We start from the raw sequence: 18,845 nt of genomic DNA on the forward strand, positions 1-18,845 counted from the left end.
ATATATATTTTCAAAAAAAAGTATTTTGATTTATTTTAACCATATTTTTATATAACGGACTTTCGGCTTTAACGGACACCCCCTCCCCCCAAGTAGTCCGTTATGTCGAGGTTTTACTGTATTAAATTAAATTCAGTACTGAATTTAGTATAATGGCAAGCAGAATGTAAGGTTTTATAGCTTATAATTATACATTATAATTGTTCAAAACGATAGTAGGTAATATTTTTTGTTGCATCGCAAACTGCTATAGTAATAGTAAAAGTGGTTGCACTTCTTATCCAGTTCCGAGTCAAAATCATAAAAACATCAAGGTCCAATTTATATAGAAAAAAACGTTTATGTCTTTATTACTGTAAATTAAATTCCATATACTGTTACACTGTATTAATTAGTTTTATACAACGTTTCCGTAAAACAATAATATATTATAACGATATAAAAATATATTGCATTTACAGTTATTGTAAAAGTGAGGTTAAAATTTGGATCTCAAAAAATCAATATTGAAATAATTACTGAAAATCGTTTTTAGTACAAATAAACTCTGTAATTCAAAAAGGTATGTCATAAATTGAATTACGCATTCCGGGGACAAAAATAAATTGATTGAATCCAGCTTACCTTAGTACAAAAATGTACACAAAAAAGTTACAGCCCTTTGAAGTTCCAAATTAAAAATTGTTTTTATGTATTATCTCCTAAACTACTTGACATTTTGTAATAAAAATGGACACGTTACTTTCTTGTTCTACAAGAAACTAACGTGATTAGCGAAAAGCTTAGAAACAACAAAATCTAAGCGCACAGAAAAATTTTAAGGAGTGTGTGCAGCTCTAAATACCCTCAAACTTTTGAGAACGTTCAAATCAAATTAATTTTGTGGTATCATTAATCTAACACATTAGTTTTAAAACTTTTTTGCCTCTTATCACTTTTTCGAAAAACTAGTTTTTTCCTAGTTGGGCATAAAATTACAATAATTAGTTTCTATGGATACAATAATTACAAACAGTTCCATCAATAATAGTCAAGAATTTGAAGCTATCATTTATTGTGTGAATAAGATTACTATTAAAAATTTTGATATTACAATGGACTACACATTTCAGGAAATGGCAAATATGCATTTAACTTTGGGTAAGTAGGATCAGATTAAATTATGATTTCAATAAACTATCGGGAATATCGTAGGTGAATGTCAAGGAAATAGTGCAGCAGCCGCAAGGCGTTATGCAGTAAAATACCCCAATCGAAATATACCCGATAGACGATTATTTCTGACCATTGATCGTCGTTTACGGGAAACGGGTACATTCTAACCGCAAGTTGCTGGCAATAGTGGTCGTCCAATAATGGATGCAACTGATGAAGACATTTTAGAAATCATTGAAGAAGTCCCTGAAACAACTACAAGGGTAATAGCTGCTTAACTAAATGTTCCTCAAGTAAGGGTTTGGAGGCGTTTGAAGGATCAGCTGCTTAAACCCTATCACTTAACAACGGTTCAAGAGTTATTGGTTGAAGATTATTCTAAAAGGATTGGATTTTGCGATTGGTTGTTAATGGATAACACTCGAAAAAACACTCGAAATGTTAATTTTATTACAAATATTTTGTTTACCGACGAGGCTACCTTCAGTAGAAATGGAATAACAAGCCATCATAACGAGAACATTTGGACCGACGAAAATCCTCACGTAAAAAAAAACGACTCATCACCAAAGGACTTTCAAAGTTAATGTTTGGACAGGAACTGTGGATAACATTCTAATAGGCCCAGTATTTCTTCTCAACAATTTAAATGGTGATAATTATTTGCAGTTCTTGGCAAACGATTTACAAGAGTATTTGGAAGAAGTGAATATTGCAATAAGGCAAAATATGTAGTTTCTACAAGATAGCGCTCCACCGCATTACAGTAATAAAGACCGGGAATACCTTTTCAGGCAGTATTCTGGTCGGTGGACTGGAATGGGTCGTGACGCACCTATTTCTTGGCCACCCAGAAGTCCAGGTCTTAACACCATGGACTTTTGCATTTGGCGGTTTATGAAAGAGAAAGTGTATTCTGTAACAAAAGAGAACTAACAACAATTGAAGGTTAGAATAATTGAAACTGCAAATCAATTTCGTTAGAAAAATATGATTTTTTAGCGCATTCCGTTTTTCTTATTAAAACAATACCGAAAGTGTATTGAAGATAATGGGGGTCATTTTGAACATTTATTGTAATATCATATTTATACAGGTTATAGACATTTTTTGTGCTTGTTGATTCATTTAAGCCATTTATTTAGTTGCACGTAATTTTTTAAAGGTTAATGAAAAGGACCGTAACTCAATAAAAACTGTTTTTTGAAAAAAGTGAGAGGCAAAAAAGTTTTAAAAATAATGTGTTAAACTAATGTTGCCACAAAATTCATTTGATTTGAACGTACTCAAAAGTTTGGGGGGATTTAGGGCTACACTGCCCCCTTAAAATTTTTCTGTGCGCTTAGATTTTGTTGTTTCTTTTGTATGAAAAATGCTTTCAGAACAAGAAAGTAACGTGTCCATTTTTATTACAAAATGTCAAGTAGTTTAGAAGATAACGCAAAAGAACAATTTTTATTTTGTAACTTCAAAGGGCTGTAACATTTTTTGTGTACACTTTTGTACAATGGTAAGTTAAATTCAATCAATTTATTTTTGTCCCCGGAATGCATGATTTAATTTATGACATACCTTTTTGAAACACCCTGTATAAATCCAACTTAGGTGTTTGTAAAGATACATTAATTTTAAACTGTTAACAAATCTATTTGTAGTACATAAATACTATTATAACGTTATTTATACATATAAATAATTGATAGACAGACAATATTTACGATTAATTACGAATTTTTTATTTTATTACTCCAGATTTATAAATGTTTTCAATGTAAACCTTATGGTGATGATATTATAACCAATAGAGGGCGATGCTTGTTCAAATGCACGGAGCGAATATCGGCAATATATCCGTATAGTGTATGTCCGAGTTTTCCGTTCGATTTTCGTTCCACTAGAACGTCTAAAAATACAATTACTCCAGTCGTCAGAGACGAAAATGAAACTGACCTCTAAAAATCATACAAACAAGCTGAGTTTTGCCGAGAATATTAATTTTGGGACCCCAAAAAGATGCAAAAAAGTTTACCACTTTTACCACCGGGCTTCCCCCTAAAACCCTCCTCGCAGAGGGGTAAAAACGCAAAAAAATCGATGTACCAAGAATCTGTACACCGCAGAAAAACATTTTTCAAATAAAAAGTATAGCTGAGATAATTTTAAACAAAAAGCTTTTTTTGTGTAGAATAAACCGTTTTCTTAGATACAACGCTTGAAGCGACCGTCGATTTTGCATGTCATGTGATATCTTTTGATTCAAGTGACCTATCGACAAAAATCAAGATGCTTTCTAAAGGTAAAGAGTTCAGCTTTCGTATGCAGTTTTTGTATTTTGCCACAAATAAACTCAAATTTTATACAGGTGTTAAATAAAAACGGCGCGATTTTTACCATTTTTTATGATTCTTATAAGATCAATACAATCTATCCCTATCATTGACTGGCCACTATGAAGTTTAGATTACTAGAGCTTATCCTTTAAAACCTATAGCATGAAATTTTAGTTTTGAGTTTTGGCAACAAATGTGAGGCATTTGAAATATGCTTAAAGCACGCTGGATTTAAACTTTCACACAATAAATGATCTAAAACATTTAAAAAAACTTTTTTTTTACAATTAAACTAGTACGTTTTTCAATAGAACAAAACTTCTGCAATAAACTACACCCAAAACCGTCTTCTTAAATACATTTCCCGTGACGTGTGATCGTTTGTAATATAAAACATTAAATTCTGCGTTTTTTATTCATATTTCAAATGCATCATATTTGTTACCAAAACTCAAAAATAAAATTTCATGTCATAGGATTTAAAACTTGATCTCTAAAAATGGAAATTTAACTACAACTGGAGAATTAAAGTAATCAGTTTTACTAATCTCACGAGAATTATAAACAATGGCAAAAATCGTGTCACGTTAATTTATTTTACACCTTTATAAAAACTAAGTTTATTCTCGACAAAATACAAAAACTGCATGCGAAAGCTGCACTCTGTACCTTTAAAATGTTGATAGGATACTTGGATCAGAAGATATCGAATTTTTACCGTCTAGCTGATACAAATCGGGCGCGTAACTGACATTTAAAATCGATGGTCGCTTCAAGCGCTGTTTCTAAGAGAATGGTTCATTCTACACAAAAAGTGCTAATAAACATTTTTGTTTAAAATTATCTCAGCTACATTTTTTATTTGAAATATTTTTCTCTGTGTCGTACATATTTTTGATAAATCGATTTTTTTGTGTTTTTACCCCCCTACTAGGGACGTCTTAGGGGGAAGTCCGGGGGTAAAAGCGGTAAACTGTTTTGCATCTTTTTGGGGTCCCAAAATTAATATTCTCGCCAAAATTCAGCTTATTCGTATAATTTTTAGGGTTCAACTGGTTGACAACTGGACTAGTCCAATAATTAACACATCAATTCTGCATCGAATAAACACGGGTAAGTTAATTTTAGTTAATTGATAATTGGACATCGTTATGCAACAAGGAACCAACTAACATTTTTTCGAAAATGAAGTTCTTGGTTCGAATAGACTGTAAATAATATTATTCATGTTCTGCAATAACGAGCCAAATGTTCTGGCATCTCAGCACCATCTAGTGGACGATAGAACCCTATTGCAGAATAATAAATTCGGTGGTACAGGTTTTCAAGTTCGAACCAAGTAACTTTGGTTCCTTGTTGCAGCTATCTCTAACATCCGATAGTTGGTTCCATGTTGTAGATTTATTTTATTAGGTTTCTGATTACCATTGGCAATCAATAATTGTGAAAATGTTACCTTACCAAAATAAATTTCTATCGCAAAGAGAACAAAAAATTATGAGAAACGTAACGTTGATGCCATCAACTTCCACTGAAGCTTATATTTGCAATTTGCGAAAGGTATGTGTATTTTGATTTATATATTTTTTTTTAACTTTCAACCTTAAAAACATTTTTTAAGGTTAAAATAACGGTTCATTCTACATAACAAATGCTTATAAACATTTTTCTCTTCAAACGTCAAATAATGATGACATTACTTATCTAACTTGATCCTGTCAAAGTTTGATGTCTCCGCCGGCAGCAGTTTTTTTTTCCATTTCTTTACGGCGGAGGGAAAAATGTTGTCATGGCAACAATATGAAACATGTCACAAAGCAACAATACAAATGTCATTAACAATAATTAAACATCATTTTTATTTATAGTAATATTAAAAGTACAATTAGTTAATGAGTCATTTTCAAAATTGAAACCGTGCAAAAATGTTCCCGACTCTTGATACGCATTGGTAATTGTTGATGATACTGATGGTCAAGAACAACTTTCAGCAATCATTCCCGATGTTGGCGAATCATGAGGGTTTAAAATTTTTTGAACATTATCGTTCTTATTTCTTATTGAATCCTCTATATATCCTTCGGCAACCGTGCTTGATTTCCAGCCCCCATGTCGTTTGAGGCATTATAGATTTCCGCCTCCATCAATTAAAAGTGTTGCTGAAGTTCGTCATAAAGAGTGACCCGTGTATGCGCTTGCATCGTTTAAATTTAAATAACTAGCTACTTTTTGGGCTACTGCGCTGATCGAATGTATTCCCATGACGCTTCGATAACACTTTCCATTTTGGTACTTGATAAAAAATCGGTTTTCTGTGAAATTTTCAGGCCGCAGTGATGTATACTTTTTATACAGTTTAATGTAGTTTTGACCAATTATCGTAAAAGATCTAATTTGTCGTGTTTTACTGTCTGGGATTTTGATAATTATTACATTTTCTTTATCCTCAATGTCCACAGTCTTCATTTTTACCATTTCGTCGCATCGACAGGCGCCGTTAACCCCAATTAACAAAACAATCTGAAATATTTTTATAATTTAGTAGAGTATACTACATGCTTTGCAATATAATTTTTTTTACCTTTAATCCTAAATACAACTTATCTGGCGCTTCAAACAAAAATTTATCAAACTCGTCTTTAGTGAAAACTTTAGACTTCTTTGCAGTATATCCTTCGCTTGTTTTTTTCAGAAAGGCACGTAACTTTAAAAATTTGCTTATATCCACATTTTTTCTAATAACCAACTCGGATTTTATCATAGAGTATCGTGACCATATTGTAGAAGATTTCCATTTATTTTCATTTTTCATTATATTAAAATATGCCAGTAAAACGTCTTCGGTAACTTGCCGTACTCCTCTTGTATCGCACCACTCTAGGAAGTGCTTGTACGCTAACCGATACTTTATTCCGGACTTGGAGGGCCTCAAACGTGCTACTGCATCATTAGCCGCGGACTCAATTTCGTTTAGGTTTTCCATTTTCGCACTAAATTTGCACTTTCGGTTGCAACAACAATAAGCTGTCTTTAATAATTGCAAACAACTGTCAAACAACTGTAACCAGGGAGACACAAATCCCACCGACGACTTAATTATTTTAATTTCTAACATCTAGACGACTTTGATAGTTGTCACAGTTAATTTCGAGTAAAAATAGCGTATGAATTGTACCATTTATGGTTGAAAAGTGGTACGTTTGAAGAAAAAATAGTATACTTTATTCGGCAAAGAAGCGACTTTTCTTGACTTGCCCTCGGGCAAGTCGGGCAAAAAATATCGGGCGCGTCAAGAAAAGTCATGCTTCTCCGCCTCATAAAGTAATATACTATTGTTTAAAATTATTTCAGCTACATTTTTTATTTGAAACATTTTTTTCTACGGTGTAGAAATTTGTGTTAAATTGATTTTTTTGCGTTTTTACCCCCCTGCAAGGGGGGTTTTAGAGAAAAGCCCAGGGGTAAAAGTGATAAACTTTTTTGCATCTTTTTGGGGTTTCAAAATAATATTCTCTGCAAAATTCAGCTTGTTCGTGTAATTTTTAAGTGTCAACTCTCTGACGAAATGGGAAAAAAATAACCTAAAATAATCTGCTATGCAGAAGACGCAATACTACTCTCTCAAAGTGAAGATAATTTACAACATATGCTGCACCAATTTGATATATCTGCCAAAAAATTTAATATGTTAATTTCCCCAAAAAAGACAAAATACAAGGTTACAACAACAAATATACTAAGATATAAATTGGAGCTGGAAGGTCAAATAATAGAACAAGTGATGGAGTTTAAATATCTAGGCATCACTTAATCCAGCTACGGAAAGCTCGAAACTGAAATGGAAGATTAAGTGAATAGAGCAAACCGAGCCGTAGGCTGCCTAAATGAAACAATATGGAGAAATAAAAATATCGGGATAGAAACGAAAGACAGAATTTACAAAACAGTCATCAGACCAATAATGACATACGCGGCAGAAACAAGACTTGATACAGAGAGGACAAAAAGGATGTTAGAAACAGCAGAGATGAAAACACTTAGAAAAATTGATGGTAAGACACTATGGGACAGAGGTAGAAGTACAGATATACGACGTAGATGCAAGGTGGAGAACATCAAGAACTGGGTTAGACGGCAAGAGGCAGTTCCCCAACAGGAAGACGATCAGTAAGAAGACCACGAAAACGTTGGAACGACAAACCTACTGGAGGCACATTAAAAAATAGAAAGAGTCACGTCTATATAAAAAGAAGAAAGAGATCTCTTTGACGACTGGACAAAATATGTTTATTGTTCTATATTTCCCTAGTAAAGAGCGTCTTAGGGTTTAGATAATTTATTAAAGTTCAGAAATTTTTAAGATAAGAGCCTCCGACTAGCTCCAGATATGAAAAAAATCTTATGTCCACCACGGAACCACAACAATGGTTGTATATTTGTTAATTGTAAATCCACTGTCTCACAAAAAGATATTATCGTAAGATTATGATACAAAAAAGTAAAAAGGTTTGAGATGTTTTCTAGAACCTGCTAACAAATGTATTCTAATGTCTGAAAAACCGGTACCAGCGTAAACAGTAAAAACGTGTCGTTCCCAATTTATGAAATTAGTGACGTTATTAGATATTTTGTGACATCCTGTGTAAGAGAGTAAATCCCACTGACAATCTGAACATTGTCTTTATGAATTTTAGGTAAGCTTTACAATCGCTCTGGTAACGTTTCTTATTAATTTGGATTTCATTCTTAATTGTATGCTTTTTTTATCACTCTATTCATCCATCTGATCATTTCTCTTTCATATGGACTGCTCAACATTTAGTTCAGTACATCATAGCTGATCTTATGGCAGATCTATCGAATTTCCCTTTCAGTTTCATTGAAATCTTTCTACACAACACACCACTCGCCTGTCTTCATTTCGACACCTAATGTGAATAACATTGTAACTCTACTTACAATGTTTTTTAACTATGAATTTAGTAACATCTATAAAGGATAACCCTTATTTTGGTCTAATACCTTTTATCCTGTCTTATGTAAATATAACAACAAAATAACCTCATTGTAAGGGCAAATTTCTATATAATAATGATCTAAACAATAATAATGTTAGTATCGATAAATATTTTTTATAAAAGCATTGTAATATTGTATATGTTTTTCTCGAAAAATTTATTGAGTAAGTTTTTACTTTATTGTAAGTTGTGATACAAGAAATCAAGATAGTGCAATATTACTATAAATAACATTTTAGTCATTTTACCAGGCTCTTCTAATCAGGAAGGTGACAGACAAGAAGTAAATTCTTTATTATTAACTGCTGAGCATAGTTATAAGCTTATAAGCTATAAGCTATAAGTTATAAGCATAGTTATAGCATGTCTTAAATCTTAAAAGCTCGCGTGAAAATACTTTTCAGTTTAGAACTTCAAACAAAAATAATAATACCTAAATCATTTACGATCGAACTAACTTCTGCTGATAAAAATAAGGTACCAAATATTCACAGTGCATTACTCAAGATACATCGACAGCGGAAACCTCTACATGCACCAAAATTACAAGTTGATCATTAAATACGTCTGTTAAGAAAAAACGATATCCAAAGAAGAAAAATCTGTGAGGGGAGGGAGAAAGGGATCTAAGTGTTTGGAAAATAAATGTCTTAAAAAAACTGTGGCAATAATATATTATTACAACTGAATCGAAATTATTTTGGAAAATGGCTGATCATAACAAACAGAGCGAATATTTATGTAATTATCTTCTCAGACAAGAGAGAAAGGTTACAAAGGTAAAAAAGTCCAGAAGAAAATGAACATATGAATAAAATTTGCAGTTAGCAGAATACCTACTCTAAGTTTGTAAAAAACATTTTTGGACACTTTTAACATAACAGATATTATGTAGTTAACTACGCTATTTAAAAAAATTGATAGTCACGAAGATGGAGGAAATTTATATCTGGAAATATGGGTGGTCGCCATAAGAAAAGAGCAAATGCTGTAAATGAAAATATTAAAAATTCCATTCGTGCGCATATAAACTCTATTCCAGCAAAAGAATCCCACTACGCTAGAAAAGTTTCCCAAAAGCTTCCCAATTTGTTTTTACTGTATAATGAATGGATGTTAGAGAATCACCCATGCGATCAGCCAGCCACCACATAGCACATATTCAATACTGAGTTTAATATCGGCTTTTTACACCGAAAAAAATCAGTATCTGACTTGTACTCTATATAACAATAAAGCAGAGAAAGGCCAAATAGAAAAGGAATAGCTTTACATATTGCAAACATACGGATGTGAATCTTGAACAATACGACATGCGGAAAGAAGAAAGATAGACGCCATTGAAATCTTCATGTCACTGTCAATGTCAATCTTCATTTAGAAAAATGTTACGATTTCCGTGGACCGACCATACGACAAATATTTCAATATTGAATAAGCTGAAAGTCAGCAAACGGCTATCCAGCAAAGTTCGTCTCCAACAATTGTAATACTTTGGACATTTTATGAGAGCAGACACAGAAAACATGGAAAGACTTATTATCTAAGTAAAGGTAGAAGGCCGAAGATCACGAGGAAGATCTTAACAAGATGGATCGATCTAATTACATGCATATGCAAAAGACATATGCATGAGTTAAAAGAAATCAACAGAGACAGAGAACTTTGGAGATGGACAATACACAACATCACGATGACCACTGCATTTCCTTTTGAGGGTCAGAATTGAAGAGAGAGAGAGAGAGAGAGAGGGAGAGAGAGAGAGAGAGAGAGAGAGAGAGTGAGAGTGAGAGAGAGAGAGATTGCAAACTAATGTGTTGCACGTTAAGCCAAAAATCGTGATATAGAAGTTTCTAAGAAAACAGCAAAAGTTGTAACTGCCTGCATTGATTTGCATAAAGTATTATCTACATCCCAATCACAGGTATCATTGTTTTATTATAAAAGGAATTTTAAAGTGTATAATTTTACTATTTTTAATATTGGATCTGCGAAAGGTTATTATTATGCAAATATTATAAACTGTTTGATAATTTGTAAATGCTCATTTTGAATCTAATAAAGTAATCTAACATATGTTATTTTATTTATTTCTTGTTAGTATGTATGATGCGAATTCTTAGATACTTTTTGCTCAACCACGATATTGTTTGGCCGAAGTACTAATAACATAACCTCCCTAAAATGACAACATAAGATAGGGCAAAAGGCTGCTCAAATTTTAATAAATTTTGTGTTTATTTGTATGAACCGTCCAAAAATTTTAATTCTATATACTTTTTTATATCCTGTGATAACAGCTATAACAATTAAGAAACATATGAAACAAAAAACATCTTACATAGTGACATAATATTATACATGTAATAAAAAAGTTATACATTCTGGGATTGAAGTGAATGGATTCCATGAGGGGAAGGTGGTTCTCAGGAATAAGTTAGCTTATAGAGCTTTCCTGTATCTGATATGTAATTAATAATTTTGGTTTGTTGTAAGTATAATTCAATTTTAACCTAATAAGTACCTCTATAATATACCATATACTAATTACTGCCTGACTATATGGTACAGTTTCCATCCGATTGGTTACACCCAATGGCACTAACGTCCCAATTTAATATTTACTTTGTCAAGCTCACTCTCAATAATTAATGCTGCTTGCTTAATTTGTTATTATTTAGTATCATTTTATTGTATTTTAGTTGTTCATTATTTGATTAATGTTGACAAACAAATTTTTAATGACACGAATATCCTGCTGTACTTTATCGAATGCCTTTTCGAAGTCCAAGAAACATGCAAATACATCTTTTCTTTGTTCGTGGCATTTTTGTAATAGGATGTTAAGCGCAAAAAGTGCCTCTCTGGTTCCCATAGCATTTTTAAAACCAAATTGGGTATGTTCGAGGTCTTCTTCGCATTTGCGTCTAATTCTGTTGTGAAGTATTTTTAGGAAAAATTTAAGAGTGTGGTTCATTAGGCTAATTAATCGATATTCTGAGCATTTTCTCGCATTGTGTTTTTTAGGTATTGCGACCAAGATGGATTTGAGCCAATGTGTGGGAATCACTCCGGTGTTACATATCGAATTAAAAAGTCTTTCTACTACTTTTATGTAATCATTCACTATTAGTTTCAGCAACTCAGTTGGTGTATCATCTGGACCACAAGCTATTTTAATTTTAGTATTATTTATATCGTGTTCTACCTCGCATTTCATAATTTTTGGGCCGTCGGTACAACAGTTTTGGTAGAATTCGGCAATATTATTCCTGTCATCTCCAAACAATTCTAATATATACAGCTGCTATTCTTTTCTTATTTCCTGCTCATTTACAATAATATTGTCAACGAGTACAGAGGGAGCTCGTTTTTTAAATATGTTACTCATTTCATAGTTTTTTGTGCACACTAAATAAGTCGTGTTTAGATATTACATCCTCCATTTCGTCGCACCTTTCTCTCATCCAATTTTTCTTTGGCTAATTTGATCTCGTTTTTTATTCTCTGCATGTGTCTATATTTTGTTTCATTAGATTTTATCAGTCGACGTTGTTCCATTAATTTCAAGGTGCCATCTGTCATCCATTTATTTTTCTTGATTCAGGAACTTTATCAGTTTGTAATAGTGACCACCAATTGCTGATGATAGAATATAAAACCAAGATAAGGAGAGTAAAGTACACCTCCACAAACATATTACAAAAACATTTTTTGATCATTTACCCTGTCCGATAATATGGACAGACTAGTAGTCCAAGGAAAACTGGAGGAAAGAAGAAGTCAAGGGTAATGGATATATATACAGTCGAGAGGCTACTAAACACGAACTTTGTTAATGTGGTATTTATCACCCAAAATAGGTATAGATGGAGAGACGGCATAAAAAGAGTAATACGATTCCAGGAAGAAAGGATCATTAAAAATCACTACACATCTGTTAAGGTGTATAGACTGGAAGAAAGGAACTTTGAGCCAGCATATTCAAACCAAACATAGATTCTCTTATGACCATATCAATTCTACACCCACATTTTATGCCACTAATTTCATATTTAAGAGTTCTACTCCGGTGAGTAAGACCTGTGGGGTCCAAAGTCGCTTAAAATTAAAGAGGTTCTCAAACTGTTTTCTTCAAGTTACAATTTTCCGCTTCACACAGGCAGGTAGACGTACAAACAACGCAATGTAGATATTATATAGGATAATAAATAAATTATGATAACTGGTCATGTCCCGTCACTTAAGAAGGAGAAGGTCCTCAAGAAGACTGAAAATAAAGGGTGATCGGCGCTGGAGCGTAAAAAGTAAAAAAGTAAGGAATACTTTAAAACATTTATATTTTGCAAGTTTGAACAATAACCCGTGTTCACGATTTATAGTCAAACACTTTATGTAAGCTATATTGACATAAAAAATATAAAAAACATATTTACCCTTTAACGCTCTCTGGTATTTATATAAACCACAAGCTATTACGGCTTATTTTGTGATCTGAGTTTCGATGAAAACAATTCTTATAGGCCCAGTCGATACACGTATGGTATAATTTCACTATTTGAGAGAGTGATTCATAATTATAATATAATTGCCTCTAGTAAAACTTCGATATGAGTGTCAAGTTCCCACATACGATGTTCTTCTTTAATTATGTGGCCTATACATTTATCCCATTTCTCTGGAGTTACATGGAGGATTGCTTGAATCAAAAGTTTCTTAATTTCGTTTAATTTGAACGTTTTGGTATTGCGTGCTACTTCTCCTTTCACTTAGGCCCAGATAAGTTCAATGGGATTAAGTTCGCAATGATAAGGTGGTAGACGCAGAACTTTGACACCATCATCTTTTGCAGTTTCATCTACAGCATATTTAAGATATTCACTTTTCCTTAACCGTGCAATCTCAAGTAGCTAAATTTTGAGCATTGATTCTTCGTATGCAATCCCCTTTTCTGTAAGCCATTCTTGAATCCTCCCTTTCAATTTCTTTCATAATCACCTGTTTTTTTCGACTCAAATTGAAGAAAACCATCATCAAGAAACCCTGTATCATTTCCTATATGGGTGATGATTAAACGCCAACCCTTTCCTAATGGAGCTTCTAATCCTGTAGATCAGCCTTCTATAAATGCTTCGCGTTTACTTTTGGCATTTAAATCTTGCCAAACTTTTCCAACTGTATGACCTTCGTTAATCCAGGTTTCATCCAAATAACATATTTTGCGTCCAGTGCTACGAATTTTGCATATTTCTTCTAAATATTTTCTTCTCCATACAATAATTTTGTTTTTTTCTAATAGCATACTTTTTCTGTTAAGTTTTACATATCAAAAGTTCATTTCGCGCATGGTCCTGATTAAGATTCTACGAGATATCTTGGGTAAAGAGTCATCATTTTCGAGCTCTTGAGAAATATTTTTCAGTGTTGGAATTTCACTCCGAAAATAAAATGAATGAATTTTTCGACGTATAATATTCCTTGTCTCGTCATCCAAAACAATGCTTTTCCTACCTCTAATTTTACCTTTTTCTTGCTTTTTATTTTCCGATGTATTTTTAAGTACACAAGAAATACAGCTAACGGATACTTTTGTTAAACTGCTACAAATGTCGACCGCTTGGCTAACATTTAATGTAATTTTTCTGCAGACAATTCCTTCATAAACGTTTGGTATCATTACCTTCTCTTCGGACGTTAACATTTTCCGTCTCTTTTGCGGATTTTCATTTTTGGAATCAACATCAGAATTTTGCTGTCTTCTCTTGGAACAGCTCGGTTATTCGTCCAACTCCAATAAAACTCAAACCAAATAATCACAGAATATAACTAAAAATTTACTATAAAACGACAAACTATAACACTCGTATTATCAATAACACGTTTTATCAATAACACAAACTTATCGCATAAAATATATTCACAAAATGCAACACATGCCCTACCCTCAGAAACACCAATGTAAATGAACTATTGTTGATGGGCACTTGCTCGATAAAAACTAGTTTTACGGCTTTATGTGGGTCGGAATTGAAACGGAGTTCCGTCGCTAATTCCAAAGTTGCCAAACGATTGAAAAATATTGTTTTAAAATATCGATATTTCTTTTATAAATTTAAATATGTAACGAAACGCAACATATAAATAAAATTTATTTAGTTACAATTTTGTGCTTAATTTTTACTATTGAAAAAATCATGTTTTTTGGTATTTTTATGACGGTAATAATCGCTGCGTGGAAGAACACAGGTTTTGTATGACCATAATTACTACTTGTGAACAAGAATTGGCTACACTGTACGACAACTCCTGGTCAGTTTTTCTATAGAGAAGTACAAATAAATATACTACTTATATATTGTGTAATTTCTTATGAGAAAACGCAAATTGCAATTGAGAAAACGGGTAGTTTTCGAGGACCGCTGTGTACATTTAAATTTGAGGATATTCAGCGTTTAAACGATGAATCACTCTCCCAAATAGTGAAATTCTACTTTACGTATTAATACCGAAAACTGGTATGATAAGCTACCAGCGTATCCTACTGCAACAGTCTATGTAAAAAATCCCTTAATTTTTTTAAATTTTTTGCACACGTGCCATTTGAAATAAAATACTTGGAAAAGAAGTGTCATGTATACTTTTTTCATTATTTTTAACTAGAAGATAATTATATAAAAGCACTGGAATAGTTATTGCATTAATAAATATGTTTTATAAGAATTTTAGTCCAAAAATTCATTGTTTTATTTATCCCGGCGTACAAACAAATTTTATTTTTTAGTTTTAAAACCTATGCCAGTTATTAAACAATATTATGGCAACAAATTTCTATAAAAATCTTGTTGTTTGACATTAGCGCTAGAAAAATATTTTTATTCATTTTGAGGATTGTACCAAATGAAAGGTTATTTTTTCACATACTAGTTTACGCACAATACTAATTTTTTTGCGGATACACTAAAGCAAAGTTTAGTATTTATTTGCTAGACAAAGTTCTTATACAAGAATTTAAATTATTTATTAGGTCTATTTGCCATTACAATTTTTCCAGTATATTATTGATGTTCTTTTAGATGTCTCAAAACCGACCGCTTACAGAAGCTGAACTCCAGTATATAACGGACGTGATGAAGAGTATTGTCTTTCCGAATTTGATGGCAATGAGGACGCGGACAACTATTTCCCTGAGACAAGCTCAATTTCCAAACCTCCGTCACAATCCCCGAGTGCTAGTATCGACCAACCGACATATTTCAGTACTTCAGTACAGTACTTGAAAAGCGTGCGCCAATGTACTCTTATAAGAAAGACAAATATTTCTACAAACAAAGATTTTGATGATTCGGATCGAGATCCTTGATTAAGATGATGGATTTGGTTTCAAACACAACAAGTTGGCTAGATTATTTCCTAAAAAAAACGTTTCTGGTAAAGAAGACGAGGATGAACAACTGTTAACATTTTAACATTATCTTATGCAACAAATTCCTTAACTCCTCCTATAAAGACGAGACAGAGGAACAAACTCCTGCTCATTCAAATCAATTTTTGTGTGGTCCAAGCTTCTTCAAGCGTCAATGTTGACATTAATTCGAGTAAGCCAATAGACTTCTTCAGAGTTTTCTTTAGTGAGAGTATATGTCAAACAATTTCAAAAGAATCGACCTTTTACGCTACACAGAAGAATTCGCAACTTTTTATGAAAATAAAAAAAACTCATGCCCAGAAAGCATGTGTGCTTTCAAAGGCGTACATCACTAAAACAATACATGCCATTGAAACCAATAAAAAGAGGTTTTAAAATTTGGACATCGGCTTGTGCTAAAACGGGATACCTTCTAAATTTGCACATATATCGAGGAAAAGCCACTCAATTAACGTCCGATATGTTAGAAGAACGTCGAAATATCAAAATCTGGTTATTGCGTATACTTTGATAATTTTTTCACCACAATAACACTGATGCAAAAACTACTGGAAAAGAAAACTTGTGGCACTGTAAGGCAAACAAGGAAATATTGTCCAAAACAAATATTATGTGTTGATAACGGGCTTTCCCAAAATCAGTCAGATTCGGTTAGTTCTGATAAAATATCTGTGTATAAGTGGAAATATAGAGGCGTAAAATGTGTAAGTATTGTTAGCAATGTACATAATTTTTAAGAAAAAACTCAGGTTTTGATAAGAAACAAAACCGGAAATAGAGATAAAGTACCATGTCCTCAGATAATAGTAGATCTATTGAATCAATATCATGCTAACTACTCCATCGCATGGATATCAAGACGTTGGTGGGTAAAAGTATTTTACTACCTTTAAAAACGCATATTAAGAGTAAACAGCTATATTTTATAGAAGGAGACTGAAAAAAAATAACCCAAGTGCTAATCCTATGTCTGCGTTAAAGTTCTGCAGTGAACTAGCTGATAATTTGATTAGCACTTTTACTTTCACAGAAAAGTCTGGACCTCCATCAAACCCAACTTTGAATCCTGGTTCACACTTGCCCACCAAAGGACGCTATATACCATTGCCCAGTAAGTATTAGTTGTTTGTCAAAATGCACACTGGTAGATATATCTACCACCCTTTCCAGCCCTTATGACAAAGAAATTTTTTTTTAACTTTTTTCGTTTTGTTAATGATGCACAATGAAATACTTTTACTACCCAAAAGTATATTTTTTACAAAAAAAAATAGTTCTGTCCGTTAAAGCGTAAGACTTAAATGTACTATTCTTTGAATCGTAGCACTAACTCTGTTACCTCCTTTGTATTCCTTAAACCCAAAAAATAGCAGACTACCCTGCTATGATCCAATAGCTGCAATAGCGGTATAAAAAGAGACTATTTGTATTGTCTTAGAGATTATATATTATAAGAGAGTAAAAAATTATTGTTAGATAGGTACATATTATTTTAAAAGAATATTTTTGGCTCATACTTATAAACACTCATCACGTGTTTTTTGGTAAAAAATTTTGGTAAACTATGCTGGAAGTATCCCACTGAAACTTTTATTAATTAGTATCCCACTGGAAAAAAACAGTAAAGTTTTTACAGAAAAGTAAAAATTTCTAGTTGAGATACAGCAAGGCAACAATAAGAGTCAGAAGTCGTACAGAAATCGCCAGAAATTTATTTACAAAGGCAATAAAATCAACAAACCAGTGTAAAAATAAATTATTCCATAAATATCAATTATTTTGAAAATTAACGCTATTAAAATCATATTAAAAAATTTTTTAAAGCAATTAAAAATTTTAAGAACAGTTTACTAACCTTGGGATTTAACCACTATCAAAAAACACGTAACTAATAATAAAGATTTCCACAATAAAGCCATTGAACTAGATACTACCATTGCAAAGAAATACGTAAACTATACACGGGTAAATGGTACTAAGTACTATCAAACAACCCACATCCACCAACCGAAGCGAAGATACTAACTGTTTTGTGTTGTCTGTCGATAGGCGACCGAGTCTCGAATTGTTAATGACGTACAAGTCTTCGTCAAAACTAAAAAGTTAATGATTCCGATGATTAAACATTACAGGTGGATCGTATTAGTCTGAGAGATACATGACTAATTTAGAAGAAACGAACGTTTTTCTAAGGAAATTATCTTTTAAATTACACGGAATACAGAGATTGTTAAAAATTCAGTGAGTAATAATGAAAACAGGTATTTGTGGTAAAACATTTATTTTACGCGGGTAATACTAAATAATCTCAAATTATTAATAGGTTATAGAGAAATGATCACACACATACACACAACAATTTTTGGGATATCCTCTGTTTTACTTTATGTGGTTATACTATCTGATTTTAGGGGTACCTATAAGAGCGTTTCTTCGTTTGAATGACGTTGGACTTTTGTCCCAAAATGGGTGCTCCGGACACCGAGTCACCGACCTAATGCCCATATTTATAGTCGGTACCTACTCAAGTATCGGTCGATGCTTGAGGTCGACCTTGAGTCGGTTTTGTGTTTTATAAACATCTCAAGCACGAAATCGAGCTTGAGTACACAAAAATGACAGCTCGTGCTCAAGCATCGGATCGACCTGCCTTGAGCACGGGATCCTAACCTAACTTGTTTGTTTATATTTATATTTTTTTCCAATTCGCTTCAAATACAATATTTTTTTGTTTTTTGCGATTATTAGCTTAATATTTGATCAGAATTGAATAAGAGTTAAAATGGAAACAAGACAAATTCCAGAATTATTAATAGGTGAATTATTATGAATAGTGAATATGCACTATCTACTTACTTCAGTATTAAAGGAAGGTATTTATTTATAATGGGTTAAAAAAAATAGGTTATTTGATAG

At 32.6% G+C, this 18,845-nt stretch overlaps 1 protein-coding gene across 2 annotated transcripts in view; it reads right to left on the minus strand.

The window, feature by feature from the left end:
• The window catches only part of LOC140443430 (phenoloxidase-activating factor 3-like), a 198,574-nt gene extending 180,587 nt beyond the window's left edge, over positions 1 to 17,987 (minus strand). Inside the window, exon 1 of one of the 2 annotated variants that reach the window (XM_072534683.1) lies at positions 17,785 to 17,987. In XM_072534683.1, coding sequence (XP_072390784.1) covers positions 17,785 to 17,866 — 82 coding nt within the window. In that variant the 5' untranslated portion in view covers positions 17,867 to 17,987. The remainder of the gene's footprint in view (positions 1 to 17,784) is intronic. The other variant, XM_072534684.1, reaches the window with a different exon arrangement.
• Positions 17,988 to 18,845: the final 858 nt, after the last annotated feature.

The sequence above is a fragment of the Diabrotica undecimpunctata genome, chromosome 6 (genome assembly GCF_040954645.1).
Source record: "Diabrotica undecimpunctata isolate CICGRU chromosome 6, icDiaUnde3, whole genome shotgun sequence".
NCBI classification, from domain to species: Eukaryota; Metazoa; Arthropoda; class Insecta; order Coleoptera; family Chrysomelidae; genus Diabrotica; species Diabrotica undecimpunctata.